Source organism: Xenopus laevis, chromosome 9_10L (genome assembly GCF_017654675.1).
Source record: "Xenopus laevis strain J_2021 chromosome 9_10L, Xenopus_laevis_v10.1, whole genome shotgun sequence".
NCBI classification, from domain to species: Eukaryota; Metazoa; Chordata; class Amphibia; order Anura; family Pipidae; genus Xenopus; species Xenopus laevis.
The window spans coordinates 38,735,980-38,758,389 of NC_054387.1; the positions used below are offsets into that span (position 1 = coordinate 38,735,980).

The 22,410-nt window shown below is 43.7% G+C and overlaps 1 protein-coding gene and 1 long non-coding RNA gene across 3 annotated transcripts; one reads left to right on the forward strand and one right to left on the reverse strand.

The window, feature by feature from the left end:
* Positions 1–881: 881 nt before the first annotated feature.
* Positions 882–7,514, reverse strand: LOC121397900. Its single transcript, XR_005964021.1, has 2 exons — positions 7,180–7,514; positions 882–1,194 (listed from the first exon to the last, which is right to left on the reverse strand). It is a non-coding gene; the product is annotated as an uncharacterized LOC121397900 (long non-coding RNA).
* On the forward strand, positions 3,900–13,053 carry tgif2.L (TGFB induced factor homeobox 2 L homeolog). 2 transcript variants are annotated; one of them, NM_001094168.1, is given in 3 exon segments: positions 3,900–3,970; positions 8,267–8,496; positions 9,001–11,773. In NM_001094168.1, coding segments are annotated over 2 exon segments (771 nt in total). In that variant the 5' UTR covers positions 3,900–3,970; positions 8,267–8,286; the 3' UTR covers positions 9,562–11,773.
* Positions 13,054–22,410: the final 9,357 nt, after the last annotated feature.

Here is a 22,410-nt window from a genome sequence, read left to right on the forward strand (position 1 = left end):
ATTTACTGGGGATTTCCCCATAATTCTATTTTCAGAATAATGTCATAACAACTGTATGGGTATATGGTGTGCATAAATGTCACCATATAGTCCAGGACCAATATACTATGCAAGTCATGGGGGGTCACAAAAGCTAGAAATGCAATGGGTCAAATCACAATTATGGTTATTTATTTTCTCTTCTTTAGTTTTGGAATCATCTAACGGGTGGCATGGCAGCCTGACATTGCTCTGGATATGGCAGTGGCTTGCACGGAAGCCATTATTTTTGTTTCCATGTGGCTTCTTTATTCTGACCCTTGGCACCAAAGGAGTTAAGGCCTTTTCCTACCCCCTCAGGGGTTATCACTAGAACCCTCCAACTGACCGGTTTAGTCCAGCCAGGAGATGAAGAAGCCCAAATTCTTTTAGCAAACAAATTCCCTTACACAACCCCCCCCCCCCTGCCCACCTCCTATGTAGGAATAATGCCTAGAGCAGAGTACATGTGAAATCTGACACTAGCACTGATAGTAGATAGTCTTTGCCTCTGCTCCCTCCAGGACTGTAGCTTCCTGCACCCAGGGGCTACATTTAGCGACTATCTCTCCCACCTCCAGTCTTCCATCACACCATGCCCTTTGCTTTGACTGCTCCTTCCGCTTTGTGACAGGGAGAATTATGTCAACTGTCTGAGAAAGTTGGGCAAAGTGGGCACCCAGCTGCGAGGCGAGGGCACAGCATTCCACCTGAAATTAAAGGGAATATGGCAATTGCATAGTGTGCTCTCTTATATCAAGGAACATATTACAAAATATCTATTTACCCACTGCCTTAGAGGCACAGAGACACTGTCCAGTCTTTTCCGGGTTACATATAACTCTAGCAAAGACAGCAGGAAGTGAAATGAGCATGTTTAATGTCTTCCCCCTCCACAGGGAAAAACACAAAGTCTTGTGCAGCTGATAATGCACAGAAAACAATTATTGCCCAACGAGAAAAGGACTTTGTATTCGAAAGAAAATAACTGTCATTAAAATGTCAGTTTCTAGCTTGGGAGATCCAACAGGACTGGAGCTCTGAATATTGTGGATGCCAGTCTGTCCATCACTTGCTTCTCTGTTGCTAATGTTGGCAGCATGCCTCATGACAATCATATTGCAGGGGGGACGATGGTGGAAGCCTTGGCACCGGTTGCCAAACAAGGGAAATCATCTATAAAGAAAAGCAGTGTTTATAAGAAGAGACAGACATTTTAACATGACACGTAGATGCCGTGGCTTTGAAACAGTGTGGCAGCTCCTACTCACATATATAAATGCAAATATGATTTATTAAAGAAGGAAAACCAGTGGGGGCTAAATGTTACCCATAAAGTGTCTAAGTGTGACAGAATACACACCAAAATCAGTACATAAAAAGATGTCCCAGTGTGTGTGCTCATTAGTGTAACACATGGCTGGTTTAGGAAATCATTAGGTTTGAGGAGTTTAATCCCACTCTTCCTCTTCTAGCACTTGCTCGGGTTCCTGCCCCCACTAGAACAGACCTGGGCTTGCAGGCACATGCTAAATGGGGGGGCTGACATGGCTGACTGCTGTCACTGTCACAGAGTGCATCTCTTTTTAGGGCTTCTGCTCTCACACTCAGACGACAGTGTGCCAGGTTTATTACTCCTATTTAGGGTTGCCACCTGGCCAGTATTTTACCAGCCTGGCCGGTAAAAATGATGATTGATCCCAATGTTATCAATAGGGAAAAAAGATAAATATATAGAAAGGCTGGTATTTTTTTCCAGAAAAGTTGGCATCCCTACTCCTATTGGATTTTCCATTATAATGTTCCCACGCCTATAGCATGCTCTTACTAAGGGGGACACAGATGTATCTCATACATACTATACCACAGCCCATTCCCTTGACTCCATCTTGCCTTGCTAAAAACACTTTCCCACAACTGCAGCCCCCTCCTAGAAAAGAAATACATCCGAGTAGTTTATTTCCACCCTCATGCTGCTTTGTGGGTCCCACAATAAACAATGCACCCTTAACAATGCTCTAAACAGACTTGCTTTAGGACAGAGACACACACTCAGATTCGGGGATATTTAGTCGCCCGGCGATAAATCGCCTCTTCGACTATTCTCCCAGAACTGCCCCCCGCTGGCTAGAATCTAAATCGCTGGTGGGATGGCACTCACATCGCTTTCCGAAGTCGCCCGAAGTTTCCTTGTAAAGGCAACTTCAGTCGACTTCGGAAAAAGAAGTGCACCGATAGCCATCCCGCCGGTGATTTACATTCTAGCCAGCGGGAGGCAGTTTGGGGAGATTATCGCCCCGAAGAAGAGGAGATTTGTCGCTGGGCTGTGGCTCTGCCCTTAGGGGTACTTGGGGAGAAAATCGCTCAGAGCTGTTGCACTACAACACCCAGCATGCCTCAGCACTTGGTTATATGTTGATGGATACTGGGAGTCGTAGTCCAACCAACAGCACACACAGATTGAGGATACAATGACAGAATTAAGCAATTTAAAAAAAGGCACATTTTAGGGAATAACAACAGTATATAGAGAGCATATTTAGACATTTTATACAGGGTATTAGTGGGCGCTGCTGCATTTTAAATACAGGTATGGGACCTGTTATCCAGAATGCTTAGGTCCTGGGGTTTTCTGCATAAGGGATCTTTCTGTCATTTGGATCCCCATAATTAAAAAATAATTTTTCATGTTTTTATTTATTTTTATCACATTATAAATTTGTTTCCATTATGCTTTTCCATACAGTTAAGAATTGAAGCACATCAGTTCTCAACAGTATTTAACAACAATTTAAACTTTCAGCTGAAAAAAAAGTTTAGAGTCCTATAAAGGGTTTTATGGGTGTATAGCCAACAGTCCGTTTATTTGATGACTCCTGAAAAAAGAATTTTTAATTATTAAGTAAACCCAGTAGGATTGTTTTGACACCAATACGGATGAATTATATCTAAGGGAGGAACTCCACGGGCGATTTCAGCGCAATCCGACGCGCTGTGCAACAAAGCAGGCGTCATATCGGATGCGACTGAAATAAGGTTAGTAATAGCATTGTCAGATGACGACTGTTGCGACTTCATCCATTTCCATCTCTTAACTTATTTCCGCCAAAAATGCAGGCGTCACGTCGGATGCCATGGAAATAAGGTAAGAGATGGAAATGTCGGATGAAGTCGCATCGTCTGTATCCAACAGTCGCACCTCGTCGGATCAACGATGCGACACCATCTGACAATGCTATTACTTACCTTATTTCAGTCGCATCCGACGTGACGCCTGTGTTTTTGCGCCAAAACCGCCCGTGGAGTTATACATGTATATGTTTTATTATACAGAGAAAAAGTATATATCTTTAAAATGTGAATTATTTGTCTCTAACGAAGTCTACGGGAGATGGCCTTTCCCGTAATCCGCAGAATGGGTTTCCGGATAACAGATCCCATAGTTCTTAATATAGAATACAAGCGAAGAAGAGATAGATAAAGCGATACGTAGAGAGATAGATGTCATCACTCTGGGAGCCTATATGCAACTATTATCTATAATATAATATGGAAAGCAGAGTTTCTGCCAGGAAAGATGTTAATTGCTTTCACACCACCTTAAAAAACACCAATTTCATCCAGGCTAATTAAATAAGAAAAAAGGGGTTTCATTCTGAAGCAAGTGACAGAAACTTGAGACTGTCCCTCACCCCTTCACATTCCTTATCCAATCCAGACCCTAAATTCAAATGCTGCCCCTCCCCTGTCAAAGAAGCCTGGATGGAGAGGGGGGTATATCTGTCACTGTCTGGCAGTTTCATGAAAAGATAAACTCACAAGTCTGCTGGCTGCTCACAGCTGCATCTACCTGCCTACCTACCTACCTACCTACTCACTCACCTGAGGGGCAGGTGACAAGAAGCTCAACTCACCAGGAAGGAGTCAAGGATGATGAATTCTACTTTTGACAGTAAGTTTTCACTTTTAAAGGGGGATATAATGGAGAGCAGCAGTTAAAGGGTCAGTGTGAAATCTGATAGCCTTGTTTTATTTGAACAGAAACATGGGTGCAACCAAGTTGGCTGCTTACCTGCTGCACCATAATGGGGCAGTCTGCGTGCATTTATTTTTTTCTAACCATCCTAAAGTTAGTTTGAGGCTGGATCTCAGAACTGACAGCTGGAGAGAGAGAGAGAGAGAGAGGGGAGGGAATAGAGAGAGGGGGAGCCCTGAAGTTCCTGTTTCTGTTTGAAACAAAGAAAAGAGTCAGTTATAAAGGGGACACACACACATACACAGTATTTTGGAAGAGGACAAGTGGGGAACCCTCGCACAAATCACTCGGCGGACCCCCCCCCCTCTCAGACATGGAGGCGACCAGTAAGTGGATGTGAAGTTTGTATTGTGGCCTGGGAGCGTGTGGGCGGGAGTTTGGTTTAGGAAGTTACTATTTGCACTGCGAGGAGGGATGTTCTGATTACAGGCAGCTTTGATAGTTTCCCATGTGCTCTTTGTTCCATTCTGTTCAACGCTACTTTGAGAGCCCGCGGCCGACGCTCGGGAAACTACTTGCCTTATTGTATTTACAGTTATTGCTTTCATGGACACGGGCTGTGGAAATAAAAAAAATAAATATTTATTGTTTTGTTTGGGGTGTGTGTAAGATCACAGCCGTTGCATCGAGTTTCCTCAGTGACACATTGAACTTGTATTATTATTCTTCTTATTGACGGAGCTGAGAGATTTGCTGACATGGAGGGGTTCCATGTTTTTAGTCACGAGGTGTGAGGGGCCCTTGTTTATTCCCGGGGGATCAGGTAAAAGACAAGTTACAACTAACGCTTTCGTTTCCTCGTTGAACGTACACAACAAATGCTTTTTAAGAATAGGGGGGTGGGTTGGAGAGAATGGAATCTCCCATTTGCTCCTGAATTGGCAGCATTGATCTTCTGTTCTACTTGTTTTGGAGGGAGAAGCGTTTTTTTGTCTTTTGCAAGACAAGAGAGTGTGGGGGTCCTCTATTGTGATTGTGCATGGGATTGTTGTGGGTTTGCAGGAAGCCAACTCCTATGCACACACTTTTGTATTTGTCCTGGAGGGGAGGCTGATTTGTGAGGCAGAATGTTTCAGTCAGTTTAAAGGGAACAAAAAAAATGTAGTTTATGAGGTGTTATTATTTTCTAGGGGATAAATGTTTTCTTGTAAAGAAAACGGCAATTTCGATTCACCGATACACACACACACTTCTCTGTGGCTCCTCTTTTTAATGTTGTATCAACGTTCTGGGGGGGGGGGTTAACCTCCCTTCATTGATGAATGTAGGTTAAACCCCTCGAAACGTTTATACTGTTGGTGATATAACAATAAAAAGAGGGGCCACTTCCCCGGCTGCAGAGAATTGTGTGTGTGGATCTGTGAATCGAAATTGCTGTTGCTAAGGGACCATGCCGGGTCAACGGAGGACCAGCACCGCCATTGCGGTAGGAGTGAATATCGGGAGTGCGAATCCTGCTGAAAAAGGCGGAATCCTGAAACGAATCCTGGATTTGGTGCATCCCTAAAAAGAAGGCAAATAATTCAAAAACTATAAAAAAAATAAATAAAGTGGGAAAGTTGCTTAGAATTAGCCATTCCATAACATAATAAAAGTTAATTTAACGGAGAACCAGACATAAAGGGCAGAGGCACACGTGGGTGGAGATTAGTCATCCGGCGAAAAATCGCCTCTTCTTCAGGCGACTAATCTCCCTGAACTGCCTTCCTGTCGGCTAGAATCTAAATTGCCGGCGATATGGCACTCGGAACGATTTGTTTTCTGAAAGTTGCCTCACAAGGAAACCAAAGCCATCTGAGTGCCATCCCATGGGCGATTCAGATTCTAGCCGACGGGAGGCAGTTTGGGGAGATTAGTCACCTGAAGAAGAGGCGATTTTTCGCCGGATGACTAATCTCCACATGTGTCTCTGCTAATTCTAAGCAACTTTTCCACTTGTCTTTTTATTTTTTTATAGTTTTTGAATTATTTGCCTTCTTTTTAGGGATGCACCGAATCCAGGATTCGGTTTGGGATTCGGGCAGCAGGATTCGGCCGAATACTTCTGCCTGGCCGAACCGAATCCTAATTTGCATATGCAAATTAGGGGTGGGGAGGGAAACCGCGCGACTTTTGTTTAAAAAAAAAAAAGTAAAAATGTTTTCCCCTTTCCACCCCTAATTTGCATATGCAAATTAGGATTTGGGTTCGGTATTCGGCCAAATCTCTTGCGAAGGATTAGGGGCTTCGGCCGAATCCTAAATAGTGGATACTTCTTTTCAGCTTTCAAACTGGGGTCACTGACCCTATCTAAAAACATGCTCTGCAAGGTTACAAATGTATTACTATTGCTACTTTGTATTACTCGTCTTTCTATTCAGACCCTCTCCTATTCATATTCCAGTCTCTTATTCAAATCAATGCATGGCTGCTAGGGTAACTTGGACCCTAATAAACCGATTGATGAAATTGCAAAGTGGAGAGCAGCTGAGTAAAAAGCTAAATAACTCAAAAAACACAAATAATAAAAAATGAAAACCAATTGCAAATTGTCTCATAGTATCACTCTCTACATCATACTAAAAGTTAACTCGAAGGCAAACAACTCCTTTAATGTAATAGTGTTGCTCCATTTTCTGGTAAAATGCTATTAAAATTTCAAGAATTTTCCCCCATTTAAAGTGAATGGGAATCACCACTATTGGCCATGCCTTGGCCTGACGAGGCAGGACCCGGTGCATAGCAGCCATTTCCATTCCTTATGAATGGGGGGAGATTTCTAGCATTTTTCCCCCACCTACAGAAACCAATGGTGTGACAAAATGTTGCAAATTGTATAGACATTACCTTAACCGGGACCCTATAATATTGCGGCTACTCTGCCCTAGCCTAAGGCATATGGCATAAAGTGGTACTGGCGAGTTTTAATGCTTAAACCACCCCAACTGTGCCCCACGATTCAATGAAAACACAAAATGTCCCAAATCTGTATATGTGCCTTTAGCCTAAATCCGCCCCCTGGTGCAGAGGAAGAGGTGGGGGGGAAGGTGAGACAGAGAGTTATAAAATGCAGTGTTAAACCAAAAGGTTTCCAACCCCCCAGCCCCCGAACAAACACAAGACAATAGTGCAGTATCTCTACTTACAGACTCCATGCTGCTCTGTGTATTGGTGTCTGCACACTGAAACTTGCCTTTAATGAAGATGCGGCATAGTCAAGCAATTCTGTTAATCCATTTACTAAGTACCGTAGGGGCAGCTTTAATGTTGTAAAAGTGCTGCAAAATATGACGGTGCACTATAAATAAAGCATAATAATAATATTAAAGAGTACTCCTTTATTGGGGGTTCCACTGTCCCTTCTTATTGACATTTTCAGGGCTTTGCCAGCAGTTGCAAAAAACTAAAAACAAAACTTATTTTGAAAGCCAAGGAACTCTGAATATTGTACTTTACAGTAGGGGATACATTAGTTCCCTGTATATTCAGCCTGCAGCCTTGTGCTTTTATATGGTCACATAACCCCTCAGTGACTTCTAATATCCTTATAATTTACAGTAGGGGGTACATTATCCCTTATACTACACAATTAATACCCAGTTACTTGTATAACTCAGCCTTAATATGGTCACAGAACCCCCTCAGTGACTTCTAATAATTTACAGTAGGGTGTATATTATCCCTTATAATACACGAGTTCACTTTAAATGTGGCAATACATACAATAGGAGGCATATGGGGGCGCAGGACTGATGCCGTGCAAATGACATACCTGAACTAAACACACTCGGGCAAAAATCATATAGTGATGTGTGGCTACAGTGCGTTACGGTTCAGCACTCATGAAGACCTTGATTTCCTGGTACCCATGAGGCAACACCTACTTCCTTCCTGCCAAAAGCAAGCAGTTGTGTTTTATGAATGAAATTGCAGGCAAATTAGAGTCTGAATAAATGAGGACAAAGCGAAGGCAGCAGATTCTTTTGTGCACACCACTAACTTACTAAGGCCCCTTTAAAGGTATACAGCCTGATTCAATGCCATTAGAAAGCTTGGTCTAAAGTCTTAACAGACCTACCTTGGGGAGCATCACACCGCTCAGCCAGCATGTCAGGACAATAAAGTTGGCACGAAAATTTAAATTAGGCCAGTCTTCTTCTAGAGTTCCTCCATCTCAAACCGGTTGCCCTGAAATGGCTCATATATTTAGTGACTGTTTGTGTCTTCCTGCAGGCCTAGTGATAGACCACGAGATGGACCCCAGCCTCCATACGGACAGCGGGGAAGATGAAGGCAGTACAGAGCTTGATATTTCAGGTGCCAAGAGGAAACGCAGGGGAAACCTCCCAAAGGAGGCTGTGAAAATCCTGAGGGATTGGCTTTATGAGCACCGATTCAACGCTTACCCATCAGAGCAAGAGAAGCTGAGTCTGTCTGGGCAAACCAACCTCACAGTCCTGCAGGTGAGTGGCCTGGTTGTAGGGTTATGGCCAGTTGTTGGCATTTTGAATCCTGGATTTCTGATTATAACACAATAGGATATCCATGGGTGGTGATCAGGAAAGTTGTAGTTAGTGGTGGCTTGAATAAGGCTAAATCTGGAAGCTGGGCTTCCAAACAACCTGGTACTGAGGACTTGTATGAAGAAGAGGATAAGAGGTAGTTGGGTAAAAAAATAGGGATGCACTGAATCCAGGATTCGGTTCAGGATTCGGCCTTTATCAGCAGGATTCGGTCTAATCCTTCTGCCCGGCCGAACCGAAGCGGAATCCTAATTTGCATATGCAAATTAGGGTCAGGGAGTCAAATCGTGTGACTTTTTGTCACTAAACCAGGAAGTTAAAAATGTTTTCCCCTTCCCAATTTGCCTATGCAAATTAGAATTCGGTTTGTTATTTGGCCCTTTAATTTCAACAGGTCAGTGGAATTTAGCTCTAAAAATCCATGTTGTGCTTCTACCTTTGCAGATCTGTAACTGGTTTATAAACGCCCGCCGACGCATTTTACCTGAGCTACTGCGCAAGGATGGGAAAGACCCAAACCAATTCACAATTTCACGAAAAGGCGGGAAGTCACCAGAGATGTCTTCACCTTCACCAAGAACACCCACGCAACTGCCTAGTGTCTTGGTGATGCCCCCTACAACTACTGTCCCCGCAAGGATAGTGTCTATGCCTCTGCTGTACCCCGTAGCACAGTCGCTGACTAACCTGACAACCGTTAGTCATGACCTCATCTTGCCCAATATGGTGCCCACCATCAAGACTGAACAGTGTGGCACAACTGTTTTATTGCCCAAGAAACGGGCCCGGAGCCCAACAGATGAACTTGTCAACACTCCACCTCCTTCACCCTCACCCCCTCTGCTGTTCGGAGGGGCAAGTATTAGCCGACTAAACATTCTGGCCCAAGTGGCAACAATGTGCATGGCAGAAATGGAAGCTGAAGAGGCAAAAAGAGAGGCTGCCCGCTCTGCTCTTAATGCATTGTACAAGGCTGCACCAATCACGACCAGCACCCTCAATTAGAGTTGTGCTGTCCCACTAAATAAAGATGGGGGGGGTCACATTCCTAAATTTCCCCCGTCTTTATTGACTGTTTTGCTGGGGGCACTTACAATGGATGCTGGGAAAAATAACAATTTAAACATTTTGTGACCAAGAAGGACATTCCGGCCCCAAAGATGCTGCCCAAAAATGGCTTCCATGTCTGCAAAGAATGCACATCCCCTGATGTGAATGAAATTCAGGGGAACCTTTGCTGCACATTGGTTTGGGAGGTGAAAAAGAGGTCCAAATATATTTTCACATAAAAGAAACTTTATCTGTTTACAGTATTTATCCCCAGTCTTTCACTTTGCTTATTGGAGGGGAGATTGGGATTAGGGGCAATAAGGCACCTTGGGGCAAGACAGGCAGGTTGGCATCTTCCTTACTCCTTCCCAACAAAGTGCACAGTGCTGTGTTAATATGCTGCTACCCCCTTCCCCTTTTGTGCACTTTATAGGTCAAAATGGCCGCCAGTTACGCAGCATACTAAGACTATGGAGTATCTTTCACACCACTACAGCTGGATTTCCAGAGTTGCTTAGACCGCACACTATAATGACTGAGCTGAGTCCGTCATACTTGGCACCACTGTACACAGTTGTTTGGTAATTACCCGAGTGTGCTTAAAGGGGATGAGATTTATGTTGATGTTGTTAACTATTCCTCATTTAAATGAACTTCCTTCCTGACACTGTTTGACTACATTGGCCTCTCCAGCTGTTAAGGAACGACTACAGCTCCCGGCATCCCAGAGAGCATGCTGGGAGTTGTCGATTCCCAACAGTTAGGGTGATCAAGGTTGTCTTAAAAAAAAACATTGAGTTTACCTTTTTTTTTTATTTTGAACTGTGAATATGTAGTAAATACAGTGTATCTATTACTCCGTATCTATGTTATCCAGTATTTGGTGCAGAGAAGGTGAATTTGCTTTCTGACTTTATGTAGACTGGAAAGCAGGACAGAGGAATGTTTTAGTTCCTTTGCTGCCTTACATTATATGTCATTTACTGCCTCCTCAGCAGGGTATATATACAGCTGAAGGGATTAGGGAAAGGGAGGGTGGGAGGTATAGGGTCCCAAGTCATTTTTCATGCAAAAGACACATATGAAGGTGCAGTTTATTTCTTGTTTGCAGCATTTTATAAAGATGTAGAACAAGATCTTGACCACTAGGGGCGCTGTTACGTGCTTCCTTCACTGCATGTGAGTTGCTCTTACTAAGTAGAATAATACCCAGAACCCCCTCTTGCATTGCTTCTGCCAAGGTGGAATTGGATTCCCAAAATACTCCCAGGAGCAGCATGTTATTGATTGTTACTAGGGATGCACTGAATGCACTATTTTTGATTCGGCCAAATCCTTCGTGAAAGATTCGGGCAGAATACCGAACCGGATCCAAACCCTAAATTGCATATTTAAATTAGGGGACTGAACAGAAGTAGTGGGGAACCTTTTTTTTTTTTTACTACCTTGTTATGTGACGAAAAGTAAAAATTCCCCTAACTCAACGTTGTAAATATGCTTACAATTTATTAAAAAAATATATAATAAACATTTCTGCAGACTGACCCCATGCACCTCTACCTTACGTGTTTCGTACCCTCCGGTACTTACTCATAGGTGATTGAGTAAGTATCGGAGGGAACGAAATGCGTAAGGTGTAGGAGCATGGGGTCAGTCTTCAGAAATGTTTTTATTATATATTTTTTTGAATAAATTGTAAGCATATTTACAACGTTTGAGTTATGGGAATTTTTTTTGAGATATTTGTGAAGTGTGCCTTGGGAAGCAGCACATTTCCCGGTAACACGAGTCCTTAGACTGACCTTTTTGAGTACTAGGACAAAAGTAACCTGATTTCCCTTCCTGCCCCTAATCTGCATATCCTAATTTACATATGCAAATTCGGGTTCAGCCAGGCACAAGGATTCTGCTGAATCCGAATCCTGCTGAAAAAGGCCGAATCCTGGATTCAGTGCATCCCTAATTGTTACTGCCAAAAAGCATCATTTTAACCTGTAACAGGATGAAAATATTCCCATTAGACTCGCCCTCTATGTTCTGCATCATATATGAATTGTTGATGCCTTTTTTTTATGCAGAGATGTATAGTTACGGTGTTTCTTGTAGTGTTCTTCACATTCAGAGATATATATTAAAGGTTCTCGCCTTCACCAAATTTAAGCAGGAATGTCCCGTCTGTCAGTAGCCTTTGTTTTTCTTCCGTGTGAGTTTAATGCCATTGCAGAATACTTGTATTTATACATTCATTGTAGCTGCCATATTGCTTTCTACGTTTGCTTTTTCCGGGTGCTAAATAGTATGATCTATAGCAGAAGTAATGTGGCAGCTCCCTTACATGTTTTAAGTAGGTCTGTTCTTTGCCTAAAACAAGCTATCCTCATGTTATTGTCTGCCTTTATAAACAGGGTGTGTTTACCCTTCACAACACTAAAAGAGGGCTTCACAACATTCGGCAAGTCAATCAAACTGCAAAGCTACAGCTCGCAGTAACCCAAGTGGCTCCTGGGAATTGTAGTCTTGCTATAGCCAGAATGGCGAGTCACAAGTAAAGGCTGGCTTTCCTAAAATACATCCAGCTCTCTGCCATTTTGACTCCTTGTAAGCGGGTATAAGCCTAGTCAATGTACTTGTTTTACCCAATATTGGTCACTAGATGGAGCGTGAAGTCTAGCAATACAGGCTTGTGCAAGTAACATTTAAATCTGTTTCCTCTTGGATAGAATGAGCTATAGAAAAAGAGAATTGGCCTGAAAGTGTTAAAGTTCAACTCCCACTACCTCCATGACAGCCGTTGAGAAGCATGCTGGGAGTTGCAAGCATGCAGGAAGCCTAGCACAATGCATTGCTAGCTGTAACTCTACTGCTGCCCTGCAGTGAATATGGATTTAAATGGCAGAGCTTTAATTGAGCACTACAGTCCCTCCTTCACCTCTATAAAGAGAATGCCATGGTTAAGTCAAGCCCCTCTTACTCACTGGCAGAGAAGGACTTTTGTGCACACCTAAGGCCACTCATTACCATTGGGATCATAAGCCCCTCTTCTAAAAAGGCTGTTGATAAAGGGTCTGTGTCTGTGCAATGTGTGTTTTTTTTTTTAATGGTAATAATAGGATGAGGTAGAATAGTTTTGCATCTTGGATCAGAAAAGGAACAAATCTCATTGTTCCTCTGAAATTACCTCTTTCAGAATAAACATTTGATTCTTCTTTTTTTTTCTTCTCATGCCGTTAAGTCATTAAATTATATAAACCGGGAGACGTTTAGGCACGCCAGCATAGGGTGAAGCATCGGGGTGTCTTTCATCCGGCGATCGCACGCCCTGTTGCCTGCAAATCTCATATATTGGTTTTTATGGTACAAGCTGTATGAATGTTTTAACAGATTATGTCTGTGTGCATCTTTTTTTTTATAAGATTTGTAATAAAAAAGTGTTTTGGAAAGCTAAAATGAGACCAGCGTTTTGTTTATTTTGCCAATTCGGCTAACGGGAAGGACAGCCTATGTAAGACCACCCTACGTGTGGAATAAGACAGGGGGTGGAGTTCGATGAAGTGTACTAATTACGGGGCCTGCGTAACTGTTTATCTCTGGTGTCCAATTGGTTAGAACTGCTCTTAGCAAGGGAGACTTAAGGTACGGAGCTAGAGTGGTTGATCTGAGGATGCCAAGCCAATGTCTGACATGGGTATCTGGGGCCTACCAGAGAATCTGACCACAAGGGCCACCACCCTGGTCATAGCCTAAACCCAGCACCCCCCCCCACTCACCCACAAACACACATGCTAGAATGGAAACTGTTGTCACCTGTTAAATGTGCGCTTCACCTTTAAGTTTCCTTTCAGTATGTTAAAGAATGGCTAATTCTAAGCAACTTTTCAATTGGTGGTTTTTTAATTGTGCCGCCTTCTGATTTTTTTCAAGCATGGTTACTAGCGTAATTTGGACCCTAGCAACCAGATTGGCGAAATTGTAAACTGGTGAATGCTAAATAGTTTAAAAACCACAAATAATAAAAAATGAAAGCCAACTGCAAATTGCCTCAAAATATCACTCTCTACGCCAGTGATCCCCAACCAGTTGCTCGTGAGCAACATGTTGCTCTCCAACCCCTTGGATGTTGCTCCCAGTGTCCTCAAAGCAGGTGATTATTTTTGCATTCCAGACTTGGAGGCAAGTTTTGGCTGTACAAAAACCAGATGTATTGTACTGCCAAACAGAGCCTCAATGTAGGTTGACAATCCACATAGGGGCTACTAAATGGCCAATCACAGCCATTATTTGGCACCCCGGGAACATTTTTCATGCTAGCGTTGCTCCCGAACTCCTTTTACTTCTGAATGTTGCTCACAGGTTCTAAAGGTTGGGGATCCCTGCTCTACGCCATACTAGTTAACTTGAACAACCCCTTTATGGTGGTGGCAGACGTGGCTACTCTGGGAGATTAGTCACCCAGCGACAAATCGTCTCTTCTTCCAGCGCCTAATCTCCCCTTAACTGTCTTCCTGGCTGCTAGAATGTAAATCGCTGGTGGGATGGCAATTGGAACGCTTCATTTTCCGAAGTCACCCAAAGTTGCCTCACAACGAAACGGGCGACTTCGGAAAGCCGAAGCGATCGGAGTGCTATTCCACTGGCGATTTACATTCCAGCCGGTGGGAAGGCATTTTAGGTGAGATTAGTCTCCCGAAGAAGAGGCGATTTGTCACTACACAACTAATCTCCCCCAGTAGCCTCATCTGCCACCCCCCTTAGAGGTATTTGCACCCAAAGTTGCTCCTTGCAATTCCGCACGGTCGGGTTCCATGCCTACCTGCTGAGAGTATAGAACCCTAAAGCTCAAGGGTTCCTCACGTATAGACACGTGTTTAAATGTATTTGGCTGCAATTGCATCAGGTGCCTTTCCCTCTTATGGCCACAATTACACTTTGAATGGGGAAAGAGATAAAGTGACTTGTATCTGTTAAAGGGGGTTTTCACCTTCCAACACTATTTTCAGTTCGGTTGGTTTCAGATAGAAATAGAATCTCAATTTTCTATGAATGACCATTTTTCTAATATTGAATGTAAGGTGGCCTTACACAGAGAGATCCTGTCACCAAACGAGCAGATCTCTCCCCGATATGTCCACAATGAAGTGGGCATTATCGGGCTGATCGTGGGCCCTAGGGCCCAACGATCGGATCAGAATGGAGGCCAAATGGGCAGTCGGATCCCAGGACCGCATTAACGAAAAGATGAGTCCGCGATCCGACTGGATTTTTTAACCTGCCCGATCGGCACCTGGCCGACTTTTGGCCACATATCGATCGGGGACACCCGTCGGATGGCCCAACACCAATAAGCTGACAACTTGGTCTGTCGGCAGCTTTTATCGTTTAGTGTATGGGGGCATAAAGTCTAATTTTTCACCTTTCTAAAGCAGCTCTGGTAGACTTAATCTGTTGGCAGCTTATATCTGTCCATGTATGGGGGCCTTAAGAGTAAAGTTGGCCATGCACAGGTTGATAAAAGTTTTTTATAAGGGGGGCTGGGGCAGATATCCTGCCAAAAAGTATCCCATTGGACGAGGTCCGCATCAGGGCATCAATGCATTCCTTACCCAACAGGTCTCTATAGGTCCGATTTATGATCCAGTAATCGGATAAGCTTGATTTGGCCCAGCACTTGACCAAAAAGGGCAGAGATCTGTCTCTTTGGGGACCTTGCCAAGCTAGAGGATCTTGGCTTTAGTATGAGCAGATCTGAAGTAAATAGAGCAAACAGCAATACAAGTGTGACTAACAAGAAATGAGGGCCCTAAATCACCTTAAAATTAATTATCATATGCCTGCAGATAAGTGAGGAGGGATTGTTATAATGGATAGGAAGGCATATATCCAGGAAAATAAATATTCACCCTAATGTGAGGGACCAACACAAAATCCTACTTGGAATGGTTGAGCAATAATGGAAGGATAGAGTGGACTGTTAAAAGAAGCCACTGTAAGTGATCCGGCTTCCAGGCTTGTAGCAGGGGAAAGAGCCATTATGTCCTGTTTTATGCCTGATGAAGGAAGGGGCTTTTGTGGAATGCTGTTTGCCATCTGCTGGCAATTCTCCCCTTTAATCTCTCTGCTTATAGAAGAAGAAATGAGAATTTAGCATAAATAAAAAGCATGAAAGATGCAGTGGTTGCCGCTCTCGTCACCCCAAGATAAAAGAGCCACACGAAACAAGAAAGAATACATCAAACTCAGCAGTGCACCTGCCTCTGAAAAGCCAATTAAAATGGATGAACCCATCCTAATGATGTTGCAGGAAACGAGGGTGATCCGACACAGATCTGTCAGAGGGAAAAGCAGCTGAAATGAGCTGGGAATCGGGCTGCACAAAACCTGGGGTGTCTGTGTGGAATTAAAGTCATATACCAAACCAAAGTGGCTTTGAAACCACAAATCCAAGCATTCTCTGCACATTTTCCAAAATACCAAGGGTTAAAAAAGTTCTCTCCTCTTCTCATTGTTTCTACAGTATCTGGGGTACTCACTTACATGTGTTGTGTATAGTAAGGCAAAATGGTGTCACGGAATGAGCCAAACCTGAGGGATTGTGTATGTCATATATAAGTTATACGTGTCATAGGGCAGAGGCCTTTAGCTGAGCTTTCCTGCAGAGCAGACATATCAATCTGTATTAGAGTTCTGTATGGGGTCAGATAGCCTGGCTCCTAATTAAATCAACTTGTCTAATGATTTGTTTAAATAAGTATATTGGAAAAATATTCTGCATCCCTCGGAGATCACAGATTCCTCCCTCGGAGACAGATTCCGACGTTCCTCTCCCAAAGAAGAACTGCTTGGGGCAGAGGTAAAAGTGTGTAGGAAACAAGTAGGATCAGTTTGGGTAACACCGGTGGTGTAACTAAAGAGGAAGCAGACCCCGCAGTCGCAGGGGGGCTCGAACTGTGGGGTCTGCTTCGTCTATAGCTAATAAAAAAAACCCTCCTCCCCAGCCTCTCTCTCTTACTGGCGAGGAAGGGGGAAGCGAGTTGGGGCGGGATGTGGGTGAGACAGAGGTGGGGTGGGATTTGGGTGGGACAGGGCGGGATGTGGGTGAGACAGGGGAGGGATGGGGGTGGGACAGGGGAGGGATGGGGGTGGGACAGGGGCGGGATATGGGTGACAGGGGCGGGATGTGGGTGGAACAGAGGTGGGGCGGGATGTGGGTGGTGAGATGGGAATCAGAGTGCGCCTGGCCCGGCACACTCTAGTTGCACCACTGTGTAACACAGTGAATTTATACATACGCACCTTCCCCATATATTTCTGGGATGTAGCAGCATGCTAACCTGGATGGCAACATGTTATCGTCTTAATGTTATTGTTTATTAGAACCAAACCAGGTTATAAATGATTTTTGGCAGCAGTTAAACCTCCTTGTTTCATATCATGGACTAAACCAGTGGTATTTACCAGGCTGTTTCCCTTAAAGGACCACTAACATCAGTTTTAATTCCGTGTGGAATTAAAGCCATATACCAAACCAAAGTGGCTTTGAAACAGGGCCCGAACTACAAATCCAAGCATTCTCTGCACATTTTCCGAAATAAAGGACCACTAACATCAATTTAAAAAAAAAAAAAAAAAATTGTAAGTATAGAATGAAAAAAAAACACAAAGACAAATTAAATTTTTTAAATCGGTAAGTCTTTATTAAGAAATAACCGAAACTCTGCTGGTGCTCCTCTTCAGAAAAGGCGACACGGCGACGATCCATCATGCAGCGCTCGATTTCTCCTCCCTGGCTATCTCCTATAAGGAAAGCAGGGAGGAGAAATCGAGCAACGCACAATGGATCGTCGGAGTGCCTTTTCTGAAGGGGAGTGCAAGTGGAGTTTCGGTAAGTTATTTCTTAATAAAGACTTAGCAATTTAAAAGTTGAATTTGTCTTTGTGTTTTCTTTTTCGTTCTATGCTAACAAATTTTTATTTTTTTTTAAATGATGTCACTGGTCCTTTAATCCCTTGATGAATGCTGCCAAATGGGCTGCTCCCTCCCCAGTGCTTCAACACCTGTAGGAGAGGTAAGATCTCTGTCACAGTTTTGTTCATGAAAAAGTGTTGTATTCAGGTCTAAGCATTCATTTGTCCTCTGCAAGAAGTTCTGTATCCACCGATATAAGCATTGTTTGCTCTGTAGCAACTTTACTGACTTTTGCATTGCATAATAGCTGAAGTTTTTTTTAGTGAAGCCCTGCAGGGCACATGGTGCATTCCAAGATGGCTGCTGTAATCTCCACAGGCTTTTTTGTTGTTAATGGATGTTTAATGTATTTTACCTTTTACTGAATGATTTTAGGGTATAAAACTCCTGTAATATGCTGTATATGTTGTAATAACTGCCTGTTGTAAAAACTGCCTGTTGTAATGTAGGTGGGCTGGTGGCCTTGCAGTATCTGGACAGTCTGCTTCACAGGTATGCCATTTGAATTATATTTATTTTGTATATTTTGTTTTGTATAGACTGTGTATCCACCACACAATCACTGGTCCTGTTCTGTTAAACCAAGTGCATGATTTAGATCTGTGGGAAAGGAGAGGCTTGCAGTTTTACTTGGCAGTGTGTTTCCCTTCTAGTGTACAGGGCTCCAGCCAAATGCACCCCAACTTTAATAAAAACCAAGAACATCTGTTTACAAATAAAGCCGTTTATTCAGCAACTATGTGCCCATATGCTAAAGTTACCTGATTTGGAGATTAAACAAAAGGAACACCAAGAGCCCCAATAGTGTAATATGTATTGGTAAGGGATAATGAAATAAGAGTAGATAACATATACTCACAAAACAGGGTTACCAATAGGCAACCACTGAAAAGGCAGGTGGGGAGATTGTCCTGACCCCACTCAGGATTAAGAAGTCGCTCTCTGTAGATAGAAAAAGGGTATCAACCCTCCACCCAGGGTGGACTTAGTATTGTATAAAAAGAACAGAGGCGCCAAAAGAATAAAAGGATATAAACGAGTTTAAAAACCAAAACTTGGTAATCAGAGGAGGCAGTAGTGGACTTACCTCCTCCAAGCAGACACAAAACGACTGTAATTAAGCAGTCAAAATTTATTAACGAACTCCAATCAGTGCAACGCGTTTCACGGGCTCAGACCCGCTTCTTCAGGCAATAAACATAGGAGTTACAGCATATGGCAGTAGTATACACACTTAGCGCCTCTGTTTTGGAGATTGGAATCTGGGGACAGATGTCAAGAATCAGTACAAAAAATGGTGTAACACATGCCTACTCTCCACCACACACACTTCACACCACAGCCACATATGTTTTTCTTTGTGTATTTCCCAGTCACAGGTACAATACACTGGCACAGTGCGACCCATCCCCAGGATTTCATAATAGGAGCCCCAGCATTTCATGACACAAATATTGTATAACTGACACCTTGTGGTCCCTAGAATTTCACAATGACTGACACAGTGTGGCCCCTAGCATTTCAGAGCACAGATGTCAGACCAGCATTTTATGACACAGCCTGGCCACCAGCATTTCATGTCTGTAGAAAAAACCCAATGGCACCCAGGACTGCGTGAATACTTCTAGTATTTATTAAAGCGCAGTGCAATGCAGCGTTTCGGGGTAAACTCCTTTGTCAAGCATACGTTGCATTGCACTCCACTTTAATAAATACTAGACATATTCACACAGTCCTGGGTGCCATTGTATATTCAGTTCCTTTTTCTGTTTATAAAACAATTCTTTGCAACGATCATCTACTGTGGGGGCCCCACTTAAGGGAAGTTCATTATCACCAACCTCTTCCAGTATTTTAGCAATTTCTTGATCGCTGTAGGCAAAGGTAGATGTAATACAAGTATGTGGGGTGGATTCGGTAGCCATACCTGTAAATCCACGAACCACTTGAAACCTCTTGGACGTAATTTAAAGACAGAATAGAGTGGATTCGACCAGACTGTTCAATCACTAAGCCTCCGTCCAATGAAGCCAATATCAAATAGAACAAGAAAGTGATGAATTTCAGTCCAACGCAGTGGGTTGCTGCAAAATCAGTGCTTTATTCGACACAACAACTATACTGTGGGCACATGTGTAGGGCATTATAACAACTTTATATCATTTTATTAAGGTTCCCTTGCCTTGTGTAGTGTAATGTATTTGCTGCAATATATACGGGCATTGTACTTGCACGCTGTATGCAAATTAGCCAACGCTAGCGTAACTTCGAACTGCTGAGCGTAATTTCGCTAGCGTTCGTTGGCCTGTGCGCATTTTCAGATCTTCGTAAATTACCATTGTCCAGGCGAATTTACGTCTGGCAAAGTGTTGTGGCGATGTGCGCCAAGCCAGCGATGGCGAATTTTCACTGGTTAGTGAATTTGCCCCATTGAGCAGATTTCTGTACTTATAAGCAGGCCGAGAAACAGCCCATTGTGGAAATTTGTCTGTTTCAGGAATGTGCACTGAAGTGAATATGTTTGCTATTGGTCTATTGCTGGTACAGACAGCTCAGAACACCTATGACTTGAGACTTCAAAGTAAACTTTATTGTCACCTCAGCAATATACGAATACACAGTGAGACGAGACGACGTGGCTCCAACTAGTACATATCAGAAAAAGGCACTTAGAATTCACAACAAATATGTAAACATTTGAAATGTGCAATATATTGTCAGAAATTGGATATATACATGTGTAAACCTTTAGAATTGTGCAAATAAATTAACAGTTCACAAAGTTAAATTCACAGTTCAGGTGTGTCTGGAATGTAGTGGGAGGGCAGGCAGTGAGTTGAGGAGTCTGATCGCTTGCGGAAAAAAGCTTTCGCGCAGCCTGCTTGTTCGGCTTTAATGCTGCGAAAGCGTCTGCCGAATGGGAGCAGTATGAACCGTCTGTGGGAGGGGTGTGTGGAGTCCAGTGCAATGCAGGAGGCCTTTCTTGCACAGCGCTTGTGGAAGATGTCCTGCAGTGATGGAAGAGCCGCTCCAATGATGTTGCCAGGGGCGCTCCGCCAATGAGGCGAGCTGAGCCGCTCGCCTCAGGCGGCAGCGCCAGACAGGATTCCAGGGGCGGCAAAAAGCCGCTCCTGCACCTTTAAGAGCCGAATTTCCGGTTTTTAAACCGGAAATTCGGCTGCGCTATTGCGAGACGCAATCGTGTTCCTGCCTCCCCTCGCCGACAGGTAAGTCGGGTGCGGGGGGCGGCATTGCAGGAGCCGCCTCAGGCGGCTCCTTCCCCAGAAACGGCGCTGGATGTTGCCAGCTGCTCTGACAGTCCGCTGTAGACTTTTCTGGTCAGCAACGTCAGGACGCTCTCTATGGTGCCCCTGTAGAACACTGTGAGGGTGGGAGGTGGAAGGCTGGCCCGTTTCAGTCGTCTTAGGAAGTGAAGACGCTGCTGAGCCTTTTTGGTGATGGAAGCGGTGTTGGTGGTCCAGGTGAGGTCATCAGAGATGTGGACTCCCAAGAATTTGGTGTTCTTTACTGTCTCTACTTTGGAGCCATTGATATTGAGTGGTGTGTGAGCAGGGCGAGTTCTCCTGAAGTCGACGATCGTCTCTTTCGTTTTATCCACATTCAGTGACAGGTTGTTCTCGCTGCACCAGACTGCCAGCTGCTGAACCTCATCTCTGTACGCCGACTCGTCGTTGTGGCTGATGAGCCCCACCACAGTCATGTCATCGGCAAACTTGATGATGTGGTTTGAGCTGTGTCTAGCTATGCAGTCATGTGTCAGCAATGTGTACAACAATGGGCTGAGAACACATCCTTGAGGAGCTCCTGTGCTCAATCTGATGGTGCTGGAAACGTTGTCGCCGATACGAACAGACTGGGGCCTCTCTGACAGAAAGTCCAAGATCCAATTGCACAAAGAGGTGCTCAATCCCAGCTCGCTTAGTTTCCCACTCAGCTTTTGAGGGATGATGGTATTGAATGCTGAGCCTATAAACAGCATTCTCACATAACTGTTTTTCTTGTCCAGATGAGTTAGTGAGAGCAGTAACATAACTAGAGGGGGGCAGGCACTGGCGCAGGACGTTCAGCCGGGGCCCCCGCCCCCCCTCTGTATGGCCGGAACCCCGTCGAAGTCAGTGGCGCGCAAGCTGCCGGGGGGCCCTGAGGGGCTGCGGGCCCTGGCCCAATCGCTCCCCCTGCTCCCCCGGTAGATACGCCACTGAGTGAGAGATCGAGTACAGAAGATATGGCATCCTCAGTTGACCTGTTTGTCACTTCAGTGACAATATGATTTAAAAGTGCCGGTTCACCTTTTAAGTTACTGCTTAGTATGTTATAGAATGGGTGATTCTAATCAACTTTTGGATTGCCCTTCATTTTTTTTCTTTTTTATAGTTTTTGAATTATTTGCCTCCTGCTGATTCTTTCAAGCTTTTAAATGGAGGTCACTGACCCCATCTTAAAAAAACGAAAGTTCTCTGTAAGGCTACAAATGTATTGATAATTTGTATTACTTATCTTTCTATTCAGACTTTCTTATTCAAATCAGTGCATGGTTGCTAGGGTAATTTGGACCCTAACAACCCGATTGCTGAAATTGCAAACTGGAGAGCTGCTGAATTAAAAGCTTATATTTTACTCAAAAACACAAATAATAAAAAACGAATACTTATGGCAAATTGTCTCTCAATATCACTCTCTATCATACTAAAATTACATTTAAAGGTGAACACCCCCTTTTTAAAGTATTGCAAAACAGGAAACGGCAAGAAACAGATGATTATTCCTTCATTTGTCTTCTCAATATATCAGTGATTGGTAAGGTGGGTGGTGCAGATGGGG